Source organism: Staurois parvus, unplaced genomic scaffold (genome assembly GCF_062004578.1).
Source record: "Staurois parvus isolate SC_StPar_1 unplaced genomic scaffold, SC_StPar_1.0 ptg000235l, whole genome shotgun sequence".
Classification (NCBI taxonomy): domain Eukaryota; kingdom Metazoa; phylum Chordata; class Amphibia; order Anura; family Ranidae; genus Staurois; species Staurois parvus.
In genome coordinates, this window is record NW_028318031.1 from 1,937,098 (window position 1) to 1,957,466 (window position 20,369).

Consider the following 20,369-nt stretch of genomic DNA (forward strand, 5'->3'; position numbering starts at 1 on the left):
CTAATCTATAGTGAATAATCAGTGAATCATATATTCGATACAAGGTACTTTAAACCATAAATAAATGTGCATATACCAGCACAAACTGCTTACATTTCTTACCTTGGGATTTTTTTCTGCAAAGTGCAAAATAAATAAATGAGATATATATATATATATATATATATATATATATATATATATATATATATATATATATATATATATATTGCACTAACATAAACACCGTTGTTAAATGGTAATGTGACATAAAAGCTCCATATATCATATACCCTCAAAAGAAACCGTTATCATTGATTGCTTCAAACTATGGAGAGGAATCTGTTGTTTGCCTTGTGAGTGGGATTCATCCGGCTGAGGATCATCAAGCTACATTTATGCTTTGACTCCTTGCGGGTCGCAGTTTGAAGGTGAACGCACACGCTAAGAGGTGGAGGATCATTTTTGTTTTGTGGTCACTGATGGTTCACGTGTTTGAATATACAACTATCGTTTAACTGGAATATCGTTTACACCAAAACTTATTGTTTTTGGACTTTTCTGATTTTTTTTTAATTTTTTTTTTTAACCATATATTTTTGGGTTATTTAGTGGTTTCCCTCACTTAGCTATCACCTATAGGTCACATTGTTATTACAATATTGAAAGTGACAATATTCGCTACACTATCATTTGTGTCACATTTATTTCCATTCCACGTTTGAGTTGTTTGTCACTTTACTGTTAGCGGTATTTATGTTAGTGCATTATATATATATATATATATATAATTTATTTATTTTGCACTTTGGATTTAGTATATGCACTTATATTTCTCATCACAGGATTTTTCTCTGCGGTTTGTGGTGTTATGTACACATTTATGGTTTAAGTGCCTTGGTTTCTAATATATGTTTCACTGATTATTCACTATAGATTAGTACTACACCATTTATTATTTCTGGTATGCAACCAAGTCAAAGGGGTGGCTATGGGGGCTAGATATGCCCCGAGTGTGGCTAACATCTTGAACAAATGGGAGTAGGAGGTGGATTTTTCTGAAATATGGCCCCAACTAATATATAAAAGATATATTGATGTCTTTATTATTTGGAAGAGAGAAAAGGAAAATCTAAAATGGTTTCTGCAAGGGTTAAATAACAGCCATTATGACATCAAATTTATTAGCACTGTGAATGATGAAATGGTGCACTTTTTAGATCTAGAGATCTGGAAGGCAGGACCATCGTTCCATGCAATGCACTCATTTCAAAGAAACAGACCGGAATGGATATATATCCATCAGGAGCTGTCACTATCCGGAATGGGTGAGAGCCATCCCGAAGGGGACAGTTCATGAAGATTAAATGAAATTGCCAACAGGGACAAGGATTATATGGCCCAATCCAATATGTTAATGAAAAGGGGTATGAGGAAAAAGCATATGAAAAAACTAGGGACATGGTAAGAGAAATGAACAGAGAGGTTGGCTAAACAGGAAAGGAAAAAAGTAAAATTTGATATCTTTCATAATGGGTTATAATATACAGTACAGAGAAGTGATAAAGAGCATCAGGAAATACTGGCCAATTCTGTTGAAGGATCATTTCCTCAAACATATTACCAAAAAAAAAACAAGTTTATTTGTAAAAAAAGATCCAGGGCTAAGAAATACAATAGCTAGAAATGTAATAAATGCCCCTAAGAAAAAGGCCACCTTCCTGGAAGGGAAAGGTTTTTATAGATGTAAGGCCTGTAGAATAACCAGAATTTTTTTCTCACAACAGGCAAAAGATGACATAAAAAATGTTACATTTGATGGCAAATACGTCCCCTAGCTCTTAACTTGCCTGTGTCAAATGTTGGACGTACAACTAGGAAGTTCTCTAAACGTATTGGAGTGCATATTACAAATATTAAAAATGGTTGTAGGACAATAATTTAATCATTTCGGGTAACACACAACTTGGACCCTACCCTCCTTTCCTTTCTTGGTATAGATAGGGTAACTAGACACTGGAGAGGAAGTGACCTTTACTAAGGAAATCTCAAGAAATGACACAAGATGGATATATGAAATAGACATTGACCTGAATTGTTTTCTCACTAATTTCTGATAAAAATACCCTTTATTAAAAGAAAAAGAAAAGGAAAAACAGGGAGCTTTCTGAAGAGGCCAAGCAGTGAAACATGTAGAGGTTGTCTACACTGTCTTCATATCTGGTATAATACTGATGTTGCTTCCGTTTCTGGGTATTTGAACTCACGTCAAGCTCCAGGAAGTGGAGTGGCACCTGCCTTGTGTATTGGGCACCTTAATCTGTAAGTGCATTACTTATAATTTATGCTTTTATTGGAGATTTTTAATACTACACCATGAGATTCTTTTTCATGATCCATGATTCATATTGATGGAAAGCAGTTGGACTTTGTGAAGGCACAATGGAGAAAACTGAGTGAGCAGTAGCAGAACATCTGGGATGCTAAGCACATTTTGACCTTTTATTTAAGATGGTCATGGATTTGTGGTGAGTGCACAAGAGGTGAAGCCCTAGAAGATGACGTGGCACAAAAGAGTGAACTTACTACACTGGTGTTGGACATTGGCACATTATGTTCTATTATTCCATATACTTGATCAGTTTTTTCTAATTTATTAGTAGCACTCATGATCAGCAAATATTTGATATTTCACTTGTAAGGATATATATGGTATAGTGTGAATGCCATTCTTGCTGTTTAACATATTCACGATGAAATGGTTAAGAATTTTAAATTTATTTTGAATTGCATAATGAACATTTTTCCTCCTGCAGCCGCTGAATGCTGGCAACAGGAAGAGGAGGAGAAGCCTGCTTTCCGCATTTGCAGGAAGCAGTTGAAGAGGATCTGTTCTTGTATATGCCGTCCCTGCCCCCCCTCCTGTCCAAGAATGAAACGGAATGTGACCTGGAATCCGCACAGGACCACCTGGAGCACCAGTGGTTGGGGGTGTGATAAAAATCTCAACACTGGAGTTTTACCACCCCCCAAACCGCAAATGTAAACCAGCCCCTACTGTCTTGAACCCTTTGTAAGGCTGCTTTTCACATTGATGCGCTGTGGTTTACTCACAAAGTGGGTGCAGTGCAGTGCTCCTGTGGTTTTCCTTCGGATTAGCTGCCCTTTGCCATAGACTTCTATTATATCTTGCAGGAATGGAGTACTTTCTGAAAGCTAACTAAAACCTGTGCTTTCGGGATTTTTGGAGTGCTTTCAGAAAATGCATCAAACCTGCAGGATATAATAGAAGTGCTCTTCCCTGGTTTGAGGGCCACGTCAGAGGGCTCCAAAGGCCACAGGTTGCGCACCCCTGGCATAAACTGTTTTAAACTGCGAAAAAATTAAGCAACTCTATTACTCAATCAGCCTTGTAGCTGCGATTTCACCCCCCCCCCCCCCAAAAAGCTGATGGTCTGAAGTGCTGCTTCAGCCGTTTTGCTATTTTGCTGCTGAACATTTAAAGCCCCATTAATTAGTCTTTACTGTCCCGTCTCTGTTTGCTGCTAGCATATATGCATCATTTTGCTGTGCATCTTAAAGCAAATGCAGTTATCTCCAGATGTTCATTAGTAGAATGCTCACATTTAACAAGTGAATAGTCCTGTTTATCTCATTGGTTTGAGTCAAGCGTTTGCTGGATTTTACACTTTAGCTGTGCCTTTGATTAACTCTAGATAAACACCTTTATTCCTTAGTTCTTAAATGCTTTATCCGCTCCCCAATTCAATAATAGTACAGCATAGTTCTCATTTACTTCAATTCAGGAAAAGTAAGCAGTAGCAATGTATTCTAGCTCATAGTTTTCATTGTAAACGAACACCGCTTTTGTGACATAGCGACCCTCTAGTCCTCAGTGGACAGACCTCCTCTCATCACCACTCCTCTTGACAAAAACATCTGTTCCGTGCAGATGGGAAATGCAGCCTGTTCCAAATATGAGATCACAGCGTGAAATGAGCAACATGGTAAATAGAATTTTGGTCGGGAAAGATATTGGACCCATCTGCTCAGAGATATAAATTTTAAGTGCGATAATTGCTTGTTAAAGAGAAGCCACAGATGAAAATGAATCGTGCACAATGTGGGTACATATTCTGATGGTGAGCTTTACTGTAAGCCTCCAGGAATCTTAAGATTTTGTGATAGCAATGTCAGTTAACCCTATGCAGACTGATAAAATGGGATCCTGCTGGTGTGACGGCTTCTGTACAGATTCAGCTGCGTAAAAAATTATATATTGTGTGCGTTGCATAATCTTGCTGATTAACGTTCTGATCCATGTATAATTTTAGGTTCAAAGTTAGACCTGTGTAGTAACCCAAGCAGTGTATGATAGCATCTTGATTCAGCAAAATCTTACTGATATTTTATTGGCAGAAAGCTTTTAGCCTTAATGAATTCTATGCTTTAAGGTAAAACGTTTTCTGCATGCAGCTCCCCCCCCCCCCCAAGCCTTCCATTTACCTGATCTCTATCCAGTGATGTGCATGACAGCAGAGGCTCTGCTCTCTCCTTCCTCATTGGCTTAGAGACAGCAGCAGCAGCCATTGGCTCCTGCTGCTGTCAATCACAGCCAATGATGGGGGGGGGGGGGGGAGGCAAGTCCCGTTCTGTGTCAATAGCTGCAGATAGCAAGGCTCGGGTGCTCACGGTTGAGGATATAGTTATGTTTACTGACAAAAAAAGGTTGGAATGCTAGGAGTTCAGTGACTAGAACTTTTGAGCCTTGATGGAAATCTAACCTACATTTTGTGTTATCGACTTTGACCTTGAGATAGGCTGCAAATGTACGTGTTTGACAACCCACTAAATACATTGCTGAAAGCTGCTAGTGTTTTTGGTCTTCTGACTTTTTTCCTGTCCTTTGCTATAGAGGAAGCTATTTCCAATATACAGAACTACCAGTATAATTCATTTTAAAACCACTTTAGTGGCTTCTTTAGTGGCCATTTTACTTTGTAGATTTTCTTGTATGAAGTGCTGTGCTTGATAAAATTTTGCATTCTGCATGATGTGTTCTAGTAATACTTAATAAAAATACAGCTTACAGTATGTGAACAGATAAAGCTTAAAAGCTCGGTTTCATCCCCCGTCCCATTTGGCAAGGTAAAATTTTTCAATAAAAATAATTTTGTATTATGATAAGTTATAGCCAGTGTGGGTTGTATGCATCCTGGAGGCATAAATATACAGTGTGTATTCAATCTGTACCTACAGAATACCTTTATCCTCTAGTTAGATTTTCAGATTACCGTTTTTATGTGCAAGTAAACATGGTACTAGAGAAGTGTTGCTAATTTTTCTTGGCTCTTAAAGCGGAGTTCCACCTGGAAAAAAAATAAAAGCAGCTACAAAAGCTGTAGCTGCTAACTTTTAAAATACACACTTACCTTTCCAGCGGTATCCTCGCCACCACTGGTTTCACCGGCCGTCCTCTCTCCCTGGCGCCAGCATCTTCAGTGTGACAGTTTGCGGCTTCACAGCCGGGTGCCCACTGCGCATGCGCGAGAATCACTGTACTTTGTGAATGGACCCATAGTTTTCTGGGACCTGTCACGTGTCCCTGAAGACTATGGGGAGGGAGGGTAGGAGGACAACTTCCGATGGCCTAGGCGATCGCAGCAGAAGTAGGAGTGGGTACCTGTCTAATTCGGGTATCCGCTCCCCAAAGGTGCCAATCCTTAATGGGGAGCGGGGGACAAAGGCTTAAAGCAGAACTTCTCCTTTTGGGTGGAGCTCCGCTTTAAGAAGGGCAGAGGTAAGGCATGGCTTAGAACACATTTCCTAATCTCCCACATGAATGACCAGGAAAGGTAACTGTTCTTCTGTATTTCCAGTTCTATTTTGAAGCCTCTGGGTGTACTCTGTATTTTGTATTACAGCATGTTGATTTTTAGTGGCCCAGTGCCCACAAATCTGCTTGAAGATAGAAACTAGCAAGTCAAACAAGCAGCTGCAGGCATGTGGTTTATCAAATCTTGGGCGAACTTCTGTTCTTTGCCTTGGAAACACTGAACCTGCAGATGGGTTGAAAAGAAACATGTGTGACACAGCCAGAATAAAATAACTTCTCTAGGAATATAGAATTTGATTTATTGGGAACACAACACCTGAGCAATCCTTTCTGACATGATCTCATAATGTAGCAGCCTAAACAGAAGAATCATCCTCTAGATGTTTTGCTTAAGTGTTTCTAAAGGCTCAAGGTTTTTTACCTTCGTGCATTGTATGATTGAAGGTAAAAACCTTCTGTGTGTAGCAGCCCCACCTAAACACTTACCTGAACCCCATCTCGATCCAGCGATGTCCATGACCGCCTCTATTCTCTGGGGACTCACCCCTGATTGGCTGAGGAAGCAGCCGTTGACTCCCTCTGCTGTCAGTCACCAGTGAGCCAGTCAGGAGAGGGAGGAGGCGGGGCTGAGCTGTGGCTCTTTGTGTGAATGGGCAAAGCAGAGCCGTGGCTTGGGAGTGTGCCTGCTTGGATGCCTCCATAGCAAGCTGCTTGCTATGGGGCTTCCGACAGGAGTGCTAGTGGGGGGAACCAGAGAAGAGGAGGATCTGGGCTGCTCTGTGCAAAACCACTGCACAGAGAAGGTAAGTATGACCTGTTTTATAAAACGGCAAAAAAAAAGACAAGGCGGCTTTAGTATCACTTTATATTTGTTGCCATTCTATGCTACACCCTCTCAAAATGCAAATTGTAACACACTGAGATGGATTAAAAGAATGCAGAGTATTGTGTATTTTATAAAATATAGTTTAAAGTAGAACTAAAGACAAACCTTTCTTTATGATAGAGTAACAGAGGGCTAAAACCCCTGTTTTTTTTTTTTTTTTTTTTCCCCCCATCTGTGTCCCATTGGGGAATTTTCCCTTCACTTTCTGTCCAATAGCCAAAACCGGAAGTGAGAAAAAATTCCTCCAAAGTGAGAATTCCCTGGTTCAAGGTTTCCTTCAGTTCCTGTTCGTGACAATCCAGAATTTGAGGGGGTTTTTTTTCCTCTGTGATTATGACAAAAAGGATAAAAAGACTGGATAAATCTCCCTAATGATGGCACAGACCACAATAGAAACCTCACAGGGGTTCTAGTCCCTCTCCACTGTATCCAAAACAAATGCCTTTAGTTCTACTTCTCTAATAACTTTGTGCATGTTTTAGAACAGGCATTGTCTGACTTTCTATATTACATACGGCTCTGCTCTTATTCACTAGGGTCCCCTAAGGATTAATCCAAAGAATTTCCATGAAGCATTCCTGCCTTCACCGGTAAGATTACTCTTGTGCCTTCATTAGATGCTTTCCTCCTGGTCCTTTTGAATGTTGGTTTTGTTGTCATTGTAGGTGGTTAAAACAGTATTATGCTGTTAATGCCTCATGTTCCATTATTGGAACTGTAGTGATGTGGGAGTTATTTATATTCTACTGCTCAAGGTCATTGCCGAGGTCTGATTTTTCACAATTCAAAAAATTTCAACCTCAGGCATAAATGGGTCAAAATCAAAGCTAAAAATGTACCAACCATTAGATGTGGCTGCAGCAGTTTTCTTTAGGCTTTTTGCCCCTCTGTTTTCACCTGGTGATCTGGCCAGTAACACACTACCTGTATTAGAGTGCCCCCACTCTGGATAAATGAGCACAGGGGCATCTTTGGACAGCAGCTAATACTTTTATAAGCAGTTACAGTAAACCATTTTTATTCCTTTTGGGTACATGTTTTGCATAAATAAAAGCTGCTCATTGTACACACCCCTGCTAGTGTTTTCAGTGGTATTATTTTATCTCTGTAACTGATGCATTCTGCTGGAGAGCTTGTTATTTTGAAAAACAAATTTACTGGCGCGATAACCAGGTGAAAATAGAAGAATGTCTAAAGAAAATTCAGCCATTGCATCTAAGAAATGGTAAGCTGTGATATGTTTGCGTTTGGGTTTAATACCACTTTGAGATCACTAAATGTTCATACGAAGATGTGTAGACTGATTACTTATGATCAGTCTTCATTGTATCTTACCTGGGTTTTGTGAGAGTAGCATTCATGGACTGGTCTATGTGCACAAATATTTTGAAGCGGCTGATTTGGGACCACCAGCTAGTGTAACCAGACCTGTCCTCATGTATGCCTACTTAGATTTATTCATTTTCCACCAAATTAAATTAATCTCCAATGAGCAGTTTTAGTGTTTAATTCATTTCAGTTTCAGTAGACTGTTTATAGTGTTTGTTCAGTTATACAGTATAAAGACTTTTTAATTGTCATGTCTAATGCAAGCAAGTTGGTAAAACTGGTTCCCACAGAGTGCTGATAATTAGTTTATACACATTTTATACACATCAACTTTTAGGATTCAAATATTAACGGAAATGGGTAGTTTGCTGCTGGGCCTTTCTTCTGCAAATGCTAGTTGACTGGCTTAATGCTGATTAGCCGCTTAGGGGAGGTTCCGCTTGTCTTTATGTGTAATAATGACTATGGTAAAATGTGCATGTAGCAACATGAAAGTAGTAAAAACATTACCTCAGTACCTCCTCCCTAGCACCACTTGCTACCCATTTGTACATTTTTGTACAGTTTCAAATTTGCCTTCATCAACTGTCCTGTGTAACTCATCAGCACATCTCCTCTTCCCCCTTCTCTCCTCTTTTCTGTTATCTTTTTCTCTTTCCTTTTTTTTTTTTTTTTTTTTTTTTTTTTCTTCTGCTCTTATTTTCTCTCTCAATTTTTTTTTTACATGTTTTTATTTAATTTTTTTATCGATTTCATTTGATTTTTTCCTTTCATTAGGATAGCATTATATATGCATTACAATTGCAATAAAACAGCCTGACGTAACAGGTTGCAGTTTTCAGAGGAGCCAACATTGTCAAATCCAATTTCAAGAGCTCCAATTTTACATCCTCAAAGTGATAAACCTTTGTTATAGAGCCTGGGGTTATCTATCATATACTAGTGTATGCATCTTTCAGGTCCATAAAGAATACTGTACAAAAGACTTGTGAAACTAAAAAGCATAAATGTAAGTGGATAAAAAGGTGACTGGAATGATCAGAAAGGTTGGATATACAAGGGAAGTTTAAAGAGTAGGAATGAGGGCAATAAAAGAATATACAGTTTTTGTGTTCAGAATAAGAGCAGTCAGACATCACTAACCTGATCAATCACTGTTTTTGGTAGAAATGATATTTCTACATGGCAAACAATTTACTAGCAGGTGTAGTAGAGTAATAGAAATCCAACAGTCATGACATGCATGCTGCTGATTCTGTGTAATTGAACCACTAATTGAAAATGTTCAAAATAATAGCAGTGTGGAGTTCTATTAGTGAGGTCATTCATTCTTTGAAAAACAGGTGGCAATTATTGCCCTTATTTAAGGAAGGAAGGCGGCAAATGTTGTACATGCTGGTTACAGTGAATTTCTCTCTGAAATTCTGAGGAAAATGGGTCGTTCCAGACATTGTTCAGAAGAACAGCATACCTTGATTAAAAAGTTGATTGGAGAGGGGAAACCCTATAAAGAAGTGCAGAAAATGATAGGCTCCTCAGCTAAAATGATCGCAAATGCTTTAAAATGGCAACCAAAACCTGAAAGACGTGGAAGAAAGCAAAAAACTACCATTCGATTGGATAGAAGAATAGCCAAAATGGCAAGGACTCAGTCAACAATCAGCTCCAGGAAGATCAAAGAAGGTCTAAAGTTACCTGTGAGTACTGTTACAATTAGACGCCTATGTGAAGCCAAGCTATCTGTAAGAAGCCCCCGCAAAGTCCCACTGTTGAAAAAAAGACGTGCTGAAGAGGTTACAATTTGCCAAAGAGCACATTGACTGGCCTAAAGAGAAATGGCACGACATTTTGTGGACTGATGAAAGTAAGATTGTTCTTTTTGGGCCTAGTGGCCGGAGACAGTTTGTCAGACGACCCCCAAACACTGAATTCAAGCCACAGTACACTGTGAAGACAGTGAAGCATGGTTGCGCAAGCATCATGATATGGGGATGTTTCTCATACTACGGTGTTGGGCCTATTTATCGCATACCAGGGATCATGGGTTAGTGTGAATACATCAGAATACTTGAAGAGGTCATGCTGCCTTATGCTGAAGAGGAAATGCCCTTGAAATGGGTGTTCCAACAAGACAACGACCCCAAACACACCAGTAAACATGCAACATCTTGGTTCCAGACCAACAAGATTGACGTTATGGAGTGGCCAGCTCAATCATTGGATCTTAATCCAATAGAAAACTTGTGGGGTGACATCAAAAATGCAGTTTCTGAGACAAAACCAAGAAATAGAGAAGAACTGTGGAATGTAGTCCAATCATCCTGGACTGGAATACCTGTTCACAGGTGCCAGAAGTTGGTTGGCTCCATGCAGCACAGATATACAGCAGTTCTCAAAAACAGTGGTTATACAACTAAATACTAATTAAGTGATTCAAAGGAAAGCAAAATCCTCAAACATTTTTCAGTTTATATAGTGAATGTTTGACTTTATTCAAAAAAAAATAGCAGTGTTTGTATTCTTCTTTACAGTCTAATCACTTTTCTTAAATTTTTTTTAGAGGAACAACACAAATTTGATATATTTTTCTTCATGTTTTGATTTGAAATCGAATGTGTAGTGTTCCCAATGCATTTGTGTGCATGGAAATAAAAGCTATTAGGATTTTGAGCTTTATTCACTTTTTTCAACACACTGCTATTTTGAACACAACTGTAATTGTGAAAGAGAGTGTGGGGAGGGGGGTATATGATGAGATGGGAATTATGGAAAGTAATAGGGTAGGGAGTAGTGAGAAAATAGTTACCTGTGGTAATTCTGTGGTTGATTTAGAGTACATCTAGAGTGGGGAGCGTGGCCTGACGCCAGTGTGGTCAATTATCTTTGGCCGTGTTTCCTTGCTGGTGTCGGGTGGGGGCTGTGAAGAGTGTTGGTGGACGATGCGGAGGTGCTGGTGTGGTTGAGTGGGTTTAGGACTGGTGGGACAGAGTGCAGTTGTCGGCTTTCATTCAACTCTGGCCGGCTGTCATCGAAAGACCTTGGTGCCTAGATATCTGGGTGGAGTTGTTTGGTTTCTCCTCTTGGCTTCCATTGGTCTGTATCGCTTACTTTCGGCTTTCTGACTGGTTAAACTGGCCGATCAGTGAGCAGTGGGAACCGAGGAGGTAGTTGCAGTAGTGCAGGCATGAGATTACAAGTGTGAATTGGTAGCTTGGTGGTGTTTTAAGAAGGGGCTCATTGTGAAGGTGACAAGATTTAGATAGTGATGCAATGTGAGTCTGAAAATGGTCAGAGCCCAGAATAACACTGATCACCCGGGAATGAGGGTAGAGAATGATAGTTGTGCTGTTTAATCTTGATTACTAAGTTTGAGGGGACACTGGGAGGTAAAAATTATGAGTTTGCTTTTGAAAATATTTTTTTTTAGGAAGTGGTTTGACATCCATATTGATCTTGAAGTATTTGAAGTGTCTTGCGAGCCAGAAAGCAGAAAAAAATTCCCTTATTGAACACTTTAAAGTTGGATCGCAAACCTCTAGCACATAACTACCAATGTGGCGACACGTAAAATAAAATCATATAGTGTTGCGCTCCCAAACCTCCAATTAATAAATTATTATTTAAATCACTTAATTTCTATCCTAAAGACCATATGATAAGAGAAATGTGTATATAAAAAATCTCAATAAAAATGATATCTGTGATTAATCAAAAATTATGAATACTAATAATCTTATGCTTTGTATAAATTAACCTTGTGCATAAATAAATTAAAACAATAAAAAATAAAGAATTTAAAAAATTAGTGAAAAAAAATGTCCCATATAATAAAAGTGACTTTGTGCTGAAAAATCTTCAATCTATATTGATTATATATCCGTGACTGCTTGTGAATCCTCCCAAGAGTGAAGATGTACGCTCACCTCATTGGAAGCCTGCAATTAGGCTATATAAGCATTCGGTTCTCCTCCTTTGGAACCTACTTGTTAGGAACTCTTGCTTTGAGATAATAGATATCCGTAGTGAACGATATATGCTATGGGATGAATCGCTTCTCCAGAGGATGCAACTCCTCTATGTTCTCATCTCCATGCGGTTCTCCACATATAAAAAAGATCTCGACATGGTGCTTTATCTTTTATAAAGATCGGCTTTATTTGCTCAGAATATGGCACTCACATATATTGTGTTCAGACAGTGGTAACTCGAATACGATCCGAAACTTCCGCTGACTGTCGGAGCTGTGCACCCGTGGTCCGACAAACGAACTGACTCCCTCCGAGTGACGTTACAGTCCCACCCCTACGCGTTACGCCACTGGTCACGTGGCTTCATCAGGGGGATTTGATTCAATCAAATCCCCCTGATGAAGCCACGTGACCAGTGGCGTAACGCGTAGGGGTGGGACTGTAACGTCACTCGGAGGGAGTCAGTTCGTTTGTCGGACCACGGGTGCACAGCTCCGACAGTCAGCGGAAGTTTCGGATCGTATTCGAGTTACCACTGTCTGAACACAATATATGTGAGTGCCATATTCTGAGCAAATAAAGCCGATCTTTATAAAAGATAAAGCACCATGTCGAGATCTTTTTTATATGTGGAGAACCGCATGGAGATGAGAACATAGAGGAGTTGCATCCTCTGGAGAAGCGATTCATCCCATAGCATATATCGTTCACTACGGATATCTATTATCTCAAAGCAAGAGTTCCTAACAAGTAGGTTCCAAAGGAGGAGAACCGAATGCTTATATAGCCTAATTGCAGGCTTCCAATGAGGTGAGCGTACATCTTCACTCTTGGGAGGATTCACAAGCAGTCACGGATATATAATCAATATAGATTGAAGATTTTTCAGCACAAAGTCACTTTTATTATATGGGACATTTTTTTTCACTAATTTTTTAAATTCTTTATTTTTTATTTTAATTTATTTATGCACAAGGTTAATTTATACAAAGCATAAGATTATTAGTATTCATAATTTTTGATTAATCACAGATATCATTTTTATTGAGATTTTTTATATACACATTTCTCTTATCATATGGTCTTTAGGATAGAAATTAAGTGATTTAAATAATAATTTATTAATTGGAGGTTTGGGAGCGCAACACTATATGATTTTATTATCCATATTGATCTTGTCAATTAGGAGATCGATATAAAAGGACATTGAAGGTGTTAAGGAGCAGTGTGATGGGTAGATTTGGTGTAGCCAGGGTAGAGGTGGTATTAGAAGCCATATGAGGTTATCATCTGACCAAGGGTAGAGTTGCAGATTGAGAATAGAAATGGTGTGAAGATAGAACATTGAGGGATCCTCTATAGTGAGAAGCAAAGGGGGAGGTAGTTGTAGGTGATAACTGATCATTTTTAATGTGCCAGGGTTCCCACACCTGATTGTGTTTATCTAAGGTATCATTGATGCGTGCCAAGAGTCTCCATTAATTCAGCATCATTAAACCTAGCATATAATTCCACCTCGAATGGAGGTTCCTTTTTTTCCCAGTGCAAGGCAATCAGATGGTTCGCCGCTGTAGGGGCTCAATGCAGAGAGCAAATAGCGGAGGTGACAAAGGGCAACCCTGCCCTGTCCTGTTGGTAATGGAGAATGGGGTGAGGTAACATAAGGAGTCTTACACTGCACCAAAGGAGTTGAATAGAGGTTGCAGATAGCTCTCAGGAAAGGTCCTTTAAAGCCCATGTACTCGAGAGTCACAAACAGGAAGGCCTTTTCCGTATGTAAACTTAACAGAAGGGCTAGGAGTTTCTCCCGGTTAGCAAAAACAATCAAGTCTAGCACTGTACGAGTGTTGTCTCCTGCATGCCAAAATGAATAAATCCTATCTAATCCTTGTGGCTGAGGGATGGGAGAACTTTGTTTAACCTAAGCAAGCGCAGCTTAGTAAATCTTTAAATTGGAATTTAGTAACACCATGGGCCTATAGTTTATACAAAGTGAATGATCCTTATCTGGTTTGGGTAGCAGTGTTACATAGGAGAGTTGCAGCACAGGGGATTTAAGGAAGCCATTAAAGAGCAAAGTCCTGTTTGGGAGAATCGGAAGAAATGTTTTATAGTATTACTATGAGAGTTAATCTAGTACCGGGACTTTGATTTGTGAGCATTTTAATGGTTTGCAGAATTTTTTCTCCTATAACAGGAGCATTCAGGGAGCATAGCCCTAACTCTGCGGATGTGATTGCAAATGCCGTAATCTTGTCTTAGCTTAGCTTGAGGAGCTGCCATTCGAATTTGTCCTTAAGCTTATATGCTAACAGTGAGTGTGCTTTGTTCCCCTTTATCATAACACATTTGACGGAAATGACTAAGTACTTTCTGTACTTTGCCCAACGCTAACTCCTTTAAGGTGTTTTTTGGAGGCATTGAAGTTTACATTCTGCTTGTTGCTTAGCTGCTATGGCATATTTTTTTAAATCTGTGGATAGAGCTATACACTAGCCCTTAACTATCAATTTGTGTGCCTCCCAAAGAGCGTTAGAGGAAATTTTGGAAGCTTTATTTTCTGCAGTAAAATATTAAGTTGCCAGTGGCATGCTCTGTTTGGTAGAATCTAAGGGTCACGTTAGTAGGATAAGGACATGATTCATCCACAAAATGGGGAGGATGCATGAGGTTTGCAACAGTTGCAAGAAAAAGTATGTGAACCCCTTGGGATTACGTGGAGTTTTGCATGAATTGGGCATAAAATGTGCTCTGAACGTCATCTAAGTCACAACAATAGAAGAACACAGTCTGCTGAACATAATACTACACAAACATTAGATGTTGCCATGGTTTAATTGCACATAACATGTAAACATTCACAGTGCAGGGAGGAAAAAGTATGTGAGGCCCTAGCTTAATGACTTCTCCCAGAGCTAATTGGAGCCAGGAGTGAGCCAACTTGACTCCAATCAGTGTGATGATATTGGATGTGTTGCTGACAGCTGTCCTGCCCTTAAAAACACACACACCTGTTTTGGGTTGACTGGTTTCAAGAAGCACTGTCTGATGTGAACCATGCCTCGCAGAAAAGAGCTCTCAGAAGACCTACAATCAAGAATTGTTGACTTGCATGAAGCTGGAAAGGGTTACAAAAGTATCTCCAAAAGCCTTGATGTTCATGTGTCCACGGTAAGACAGACTGTCTACAAATGGAGAAAATTTAGCACTGTTGCTCCTCTCCCTAGGCGTGGTCGTCCTGTACAAATGACTGCAAGAGCACAGTGCAGAATGCTGCATGAGGTAAAGAAGAATCCCAGAGTGTCAGCTGAAGACCTACAGAAATCTCTGGCACATGCTAACATTTTTGTTGACACATCTACAATAAGGAAAACATTAAACAAGAATGGAGTACATGGGAGGACACCACGGAGGAAGCCATTGCTGTCCAAAAAGAATATTGCAGCATGTTTGAAGTTTGCAAAAGAGCAGCTGGATGTTCCACAGCACTACTGGCAAAATATACTGTGGACAGATGAAACCAAGATTGAGTTGTTTGGGAAGAACACACAACACTGTGTGGAGAAAAAAAGGCACAGCACACCAACATCAAAACCTCATCCCCACTGTAAAACATGGCGGAGGGAGCATCATGGGTTGGGGCTGCTTTGCTGCCTCAGGGCCTGTAGAGATTGTTGCCATTGATGGGAAAATGAATTCCAGAGTTTATCAAGACATTTTGCGGGAAAACTTACGACCATCTGTCCGCCAACTGAAGCTCTGCAGAGGATGGGTGATGCAACAGGACAATGACCCAAAGCATGCAAGTAATTCAACAAAACAATGGCTGCAACAGCACAGAATACGCCTTCTGGAGTGGCCCAGTCAAAGTCCTTACCTCAACCCGATTGAAATGCTGTGGCATGACCTTTAAGAGAGCGATTCACACCAGACATCCCAAGAATATTGCTACACTGAAACAGATTTGTGAAGAGGAGTGATCCAATTACTCCAGATTGTTGTGCAGGTCTAATCTGCAACTACAGGAAACGTTTGGTTGAGGCTATTGCTACCAAAGGAGGGTCAACCAGTTAAGTCCAAAGGTTCACATACTTTTTCCTCCCTGCACTGTGAATGTTTACATGTTATGTGCAATTAAACCATGGCAACATCTAATGTTTGTGTAGTATTATGTTCAGCAGGCTGTTCTTCTATTGTTGTGACTTAGATGACGTTCAGAGCACATTTTATGCCCAATTCATGCAAAACTCCACGTAATCTCAAGGGGTTCACATACTTTTTCTTGCAAATGTATAAGGTAGAATTAACAAGTAATCGATGCATGATGCGTAAGATGAGCTGTGGAGTAATGCGTGTATTGCCAATTGACTGAGTGGCCTGCCAGGTGTCAAAGAATCCAGGGCCAGGGAGTGCGAGTTCCCAAATCCGCCACTGCTGAATAATACAAATGGAAATTACCCCCAATTATATGATGTATTTATGTTCTAAACTAAAAAGGCTGTTATAAATACAGTACAAAAAGACAGCTTGATTAGGATTGGGAGAGTAAATATTGCAAAGAGATGTCCACAGATGGCCACTTGCCTCTAAGAAAGATGAATCCACCCTGAGGATCCAAATATGCATCAAGATGGAGAAAGGGACATCTTGTCTTAACCAGTATGGCTACCCCTACTTTTTTTAATAGCGATGGACACCAAATAGGCATGAGCATAATACCTGTTAGTGCAAATGTACCCCTCTTGTTAAGTTGAGTCTCCTGAACAAAAATGTCAACACCAGACAGTCTAAACTCCTGCAGTGCTAAATGCCATTTTATAGTTAGAATTGAGGCCACTACCATTTAGAGATAAATAAGCTATTACTTATCTGATATGTCCCAGGTATGGGAGCTCTGAAATATCCAGAAAACTGTACATCCATTGCTTCCCACAGGATGGAGAGATGGTGAGCCAATTTATGAGTCAAAAAGGAAGAACTAAAAACAAAATGGCATTAACCAGGGTAAAGCCTAAGAAAATGCTAGACTTCCAGTTGCCAGTAAGTGAGAAAACAAACACTCCTTTTATAAGCTCAGCACTGGAACAAAGGGTGCAGAGCGTATTGTGGGATTTCTTGGAAAAGAACACAACCTTACTATTCACTGGGGCGGTGGAACCCATATTCAAGCAGTATGAGTTACACTAAACAGTTAAATCCGCTGGTAAGAAGTTTATCGGGGGAACTTTATGGAAATATCCATCCAACTTTTTTTTTTTTTTTCTTTTTTCTTTTTCACAAGCCCCACAGAGATAACGTGTTGGGTTGGATACACTATAGGCAGAACTTCTGTCTTAAGTGCAAAGCATATATGAGGGGACAAAAGTACCCGCCTATAAAACGGTAAAGCTCCTGTGCTCTGAAAATAGAATTCAGTATATCAGGGAAGAAAGGAGAAATAGTATTGTAGTAAAAAAAAATCAAGCTCAAGGGAAGGGTAAAAAAAAGAGAACAAATGATGAGATGAGGGAGGAAAGAAAGGAAAGGGTGCAGTGGACAAGAGGGAATCTTCCTTGTCACTGAAAATATGCAACATAAAACTGAGAGCCTCTGAATTAAACCACTTCAACAAGATCAGAAAAGTGTAGTAAACATGAAGTCCTCATGCAGGTCTCATTTGGATTCTTGGCAAAAATGACATTCGACTGCATTTGCCACAGTATTGGGGGTGCCGGGTTGGGAGGAAGGAGGGCCCAGCAAAGTTGCAGTTGAAATGTCCAGTATGTCATAAATGGTTTCACATATGGCAAGGTGACTATCCTGAGAGTTCCAGAGAGATTAACAGGAAAACCCCAGTGATATGAAATGTTAGTCAAAGAGGCCAGAAAGGGTTGGAGGAGCCTACGCGTTTGGAGCGTTATCCAAAAAAGCTGTCAGGAAACAGCTGCATGGGGTTTTCCTCATGCCGGTTAACCCCGGATGAGTGTGCCTTCCTCATGGGGAGGTAAGAATGCATACAATAGATAATGTTTTGGCTGCAAAGGCGAGTCCTTAGGTTTCAGGACTCTGTGCTCTGTCCATTTTGATGGTATGAGATAGAGGTTCATCAAATAGATTGTTGAAGGTTTACAAAATTTCCTTTATAACCTCAGAATCTTCAGCTTCAGGGATGCCCTGAATCCGAATGTTGGTCCTCTGGCTCCTATTCAGAGTCTCATGGTACCTCTGTGTATCTAAGTGGAGGTGGAGATCATCCACTTGCTGGGTTTGCATTTGGTGGACTTCAATTTTGGTAAATTGGAGTTCTTCCAATGTCTCCATCCTATCCGTCAGATGCTTAAAATCCATCTGAACAGCCTTAATTTCAGTGTGACAGATTTTTCTTTACATCCTGCATAAAGTTGACAGAAGTCCTCTTTAGTGGGTATAGCTTATAAACACTCCCTCCATAAGGCTGTCTCCCCCTGAGTAAGAGAAGATGGGGACCAAGTGTTGGCAGAAAGCTGCACTGCCATATTGCAGTGAGAACTCCCTGGGTGTTCCACAGGATTTAGAATGCCTCAGTGTCCTCTGGTTCATACAGGCACCTGAATGGGATGGAGACTGAGCCTGGAAATGGAGGTGATTGCAGGCCTTCTGTGGAAGTGACAGCTGATGTGGGTACATGATGTTGCTGATAATGGCGGGTCCTGCCAGATGCCCTGGAGTGTGGCACCCTCTGTTGGGATAGTTGGTAGCAACATGGGAATCAGCCCTGGAGGTATGCACGACTGGTTCCCTAGTATGATTTGGACTGGGGAGAGCAGTGTAGCATCAGAACCTTTCAGGATTACTCTGTGCGGTTCCCTTTATGGGAATAGCGCTCAACCAGCTATTCTTGTCCCTCTATTAGTGATAAAGGGGATGTGCGGGAAAGGCTCACTAGATGCTGTGGTTCAAAGGATGGACCAATCTCCAGCAGGTGTGGTGGGGGTGAGGGCAGGGTTGGACTCCTACCAGTGGGACCTCTGCACCCTGGAGTGGATTATGCTGTTCTGCCAGACCTCTGTCAGGGAGCTTCTTCCTTGGCAATCCCTAATAGGCAGCTGCTGCCTAGTATCTCTGATCCCAGGACTGATATTCCTCTTCTTCTTTCCCTCCCTCCTCCCTCCTCTCTTTCCCTCCCTCCTCCCTCCTCTCTTTCCCTCCCTCCTCCCTCCTCTCTTTCCCTCCCTTTCCCTCCCTCCTCTCTTTCCCTCCCTCTCCCTCCCTCCTCCCTCCTCCCTTTCCCTCCCTCCTCCCTTTCCCTCCCTCCTCCCTTTCCCTCCCTCCTCCCTCCTCCCTTTCCCTCCCTCCTCCCTCCTCCCTTTCCCTCCCTCCTCCCTTTCCCTCCCTCCTCCCTCCCTCCTCCCTTTCCCTCCCTCTCCCTCCCTCCTCCCTTTCCCTCCCTCTCCCTCCCTCCTCCCTTTCCCTCCCTCTCCCTCCCTCCTCCCTTTCCCTCCCTCTCCCTCCCTCCTCCCTTTCCCTCCCTCCTCCCTCCCTCCTCCCTTTCCCTCCCTCCTCCCTCCCTCCTCCCTTTCCCTCCCTCCTCCCTCCCTCCTCCCTTTCCCTCCCTCCTCCCTCCCTCCTCCCTTTCCCTCCCTCCTCCCTCCCTCCTCCCTTTCCCTCCCTCCTCCCTCCCTCCTCCCTTTCCCTCCCTCCTCCCTCCCTCCTCCCTTTCCCTCCCTCCTCCCTCCTCCCTTTCCCTCCCTCCTCCCTTTCCCTCCCTCCCTCCTCCCTCCTCCCTTTCCCTCCCTCCCTCCTCCCTCCTCCCTTTCCCTCCCTCCCTCCTCCCTTTCCCTCCCTCCCTCCTCCCTTTCCCTCCCTCCCTCCTCCCTCCTCCCTTTCCCTCCCTCCCTCCTCCCTTTCCCTCCCTCCCTCCTCCCTCCTCCCTTTCCCTCCCTCCCTCCTCCCTCCTCCCTTTCCCTCCCTCCCTCCTCCCTCCTCCCTTTCCCTCCCTCCCTCCTCCCTCCTCCCTTTCCCTCCCTCCTCCCTTTCCCTCCCTCCTCCCTCCTCCCTTTCCCTCCCTCCTCCCTTTCCCTCCCTCCTCCCTTTCCCTCCCTCCTCCCTCCTCCCTTTCTTTTAACAATGGCTTTCTTCTTGCCACGCTTCCATAAAGGCTAGATTTATCAAGTGCACGACTAATAGTTGTCTTATGGATGGATTCTCCCACCTGAGCTGTGGATTTCTGCAGCTCCTCCAGAGTAATCATGGGCCTCTTTGCTGCTCCTCTGATTAATGCTCTCCTTGCCCTGCTTGTCAGTTTAGGTGGACAGCCATGTCTTGGTAGATTTGCAGTTCTGCCGTACTCTTTCCATTTTCGGATGATAGATTGAACAGTGCTCCGTGACATGTTCAAAGCTTGGGATATTTT

The 20,369-nt window shown here is 41.6% G+C and overlaps 1 protein-coding gene across 4 annotated transcripts in view; it reads left to right on the top strand.

Annotated features, from left to right (window-relative positions):
- Positions 1 to 20,369, top strand: part of DIS3L2 (DIS3 like 3'-5' exoribonuclease 2) — a 746,747-nt gene that overhangs the window by 124,875 nt on the left and 601,503 nt on the right. For all 4 annotated transcript variants that reach the window (XM_089680086.1, XM_089680087.1, XM_089680085.1 and 1 more), the window contains one exon: positions 7,238 to 7,291. In XM_089680086.1, the coding sequence (XP_089536212.1) occupies positions 7,238 to 7,291 (54 nt within the window). The remainder of the gene's footprint in view (positions 1 to 7,237; positions 7,292 to 20,369) is intronic.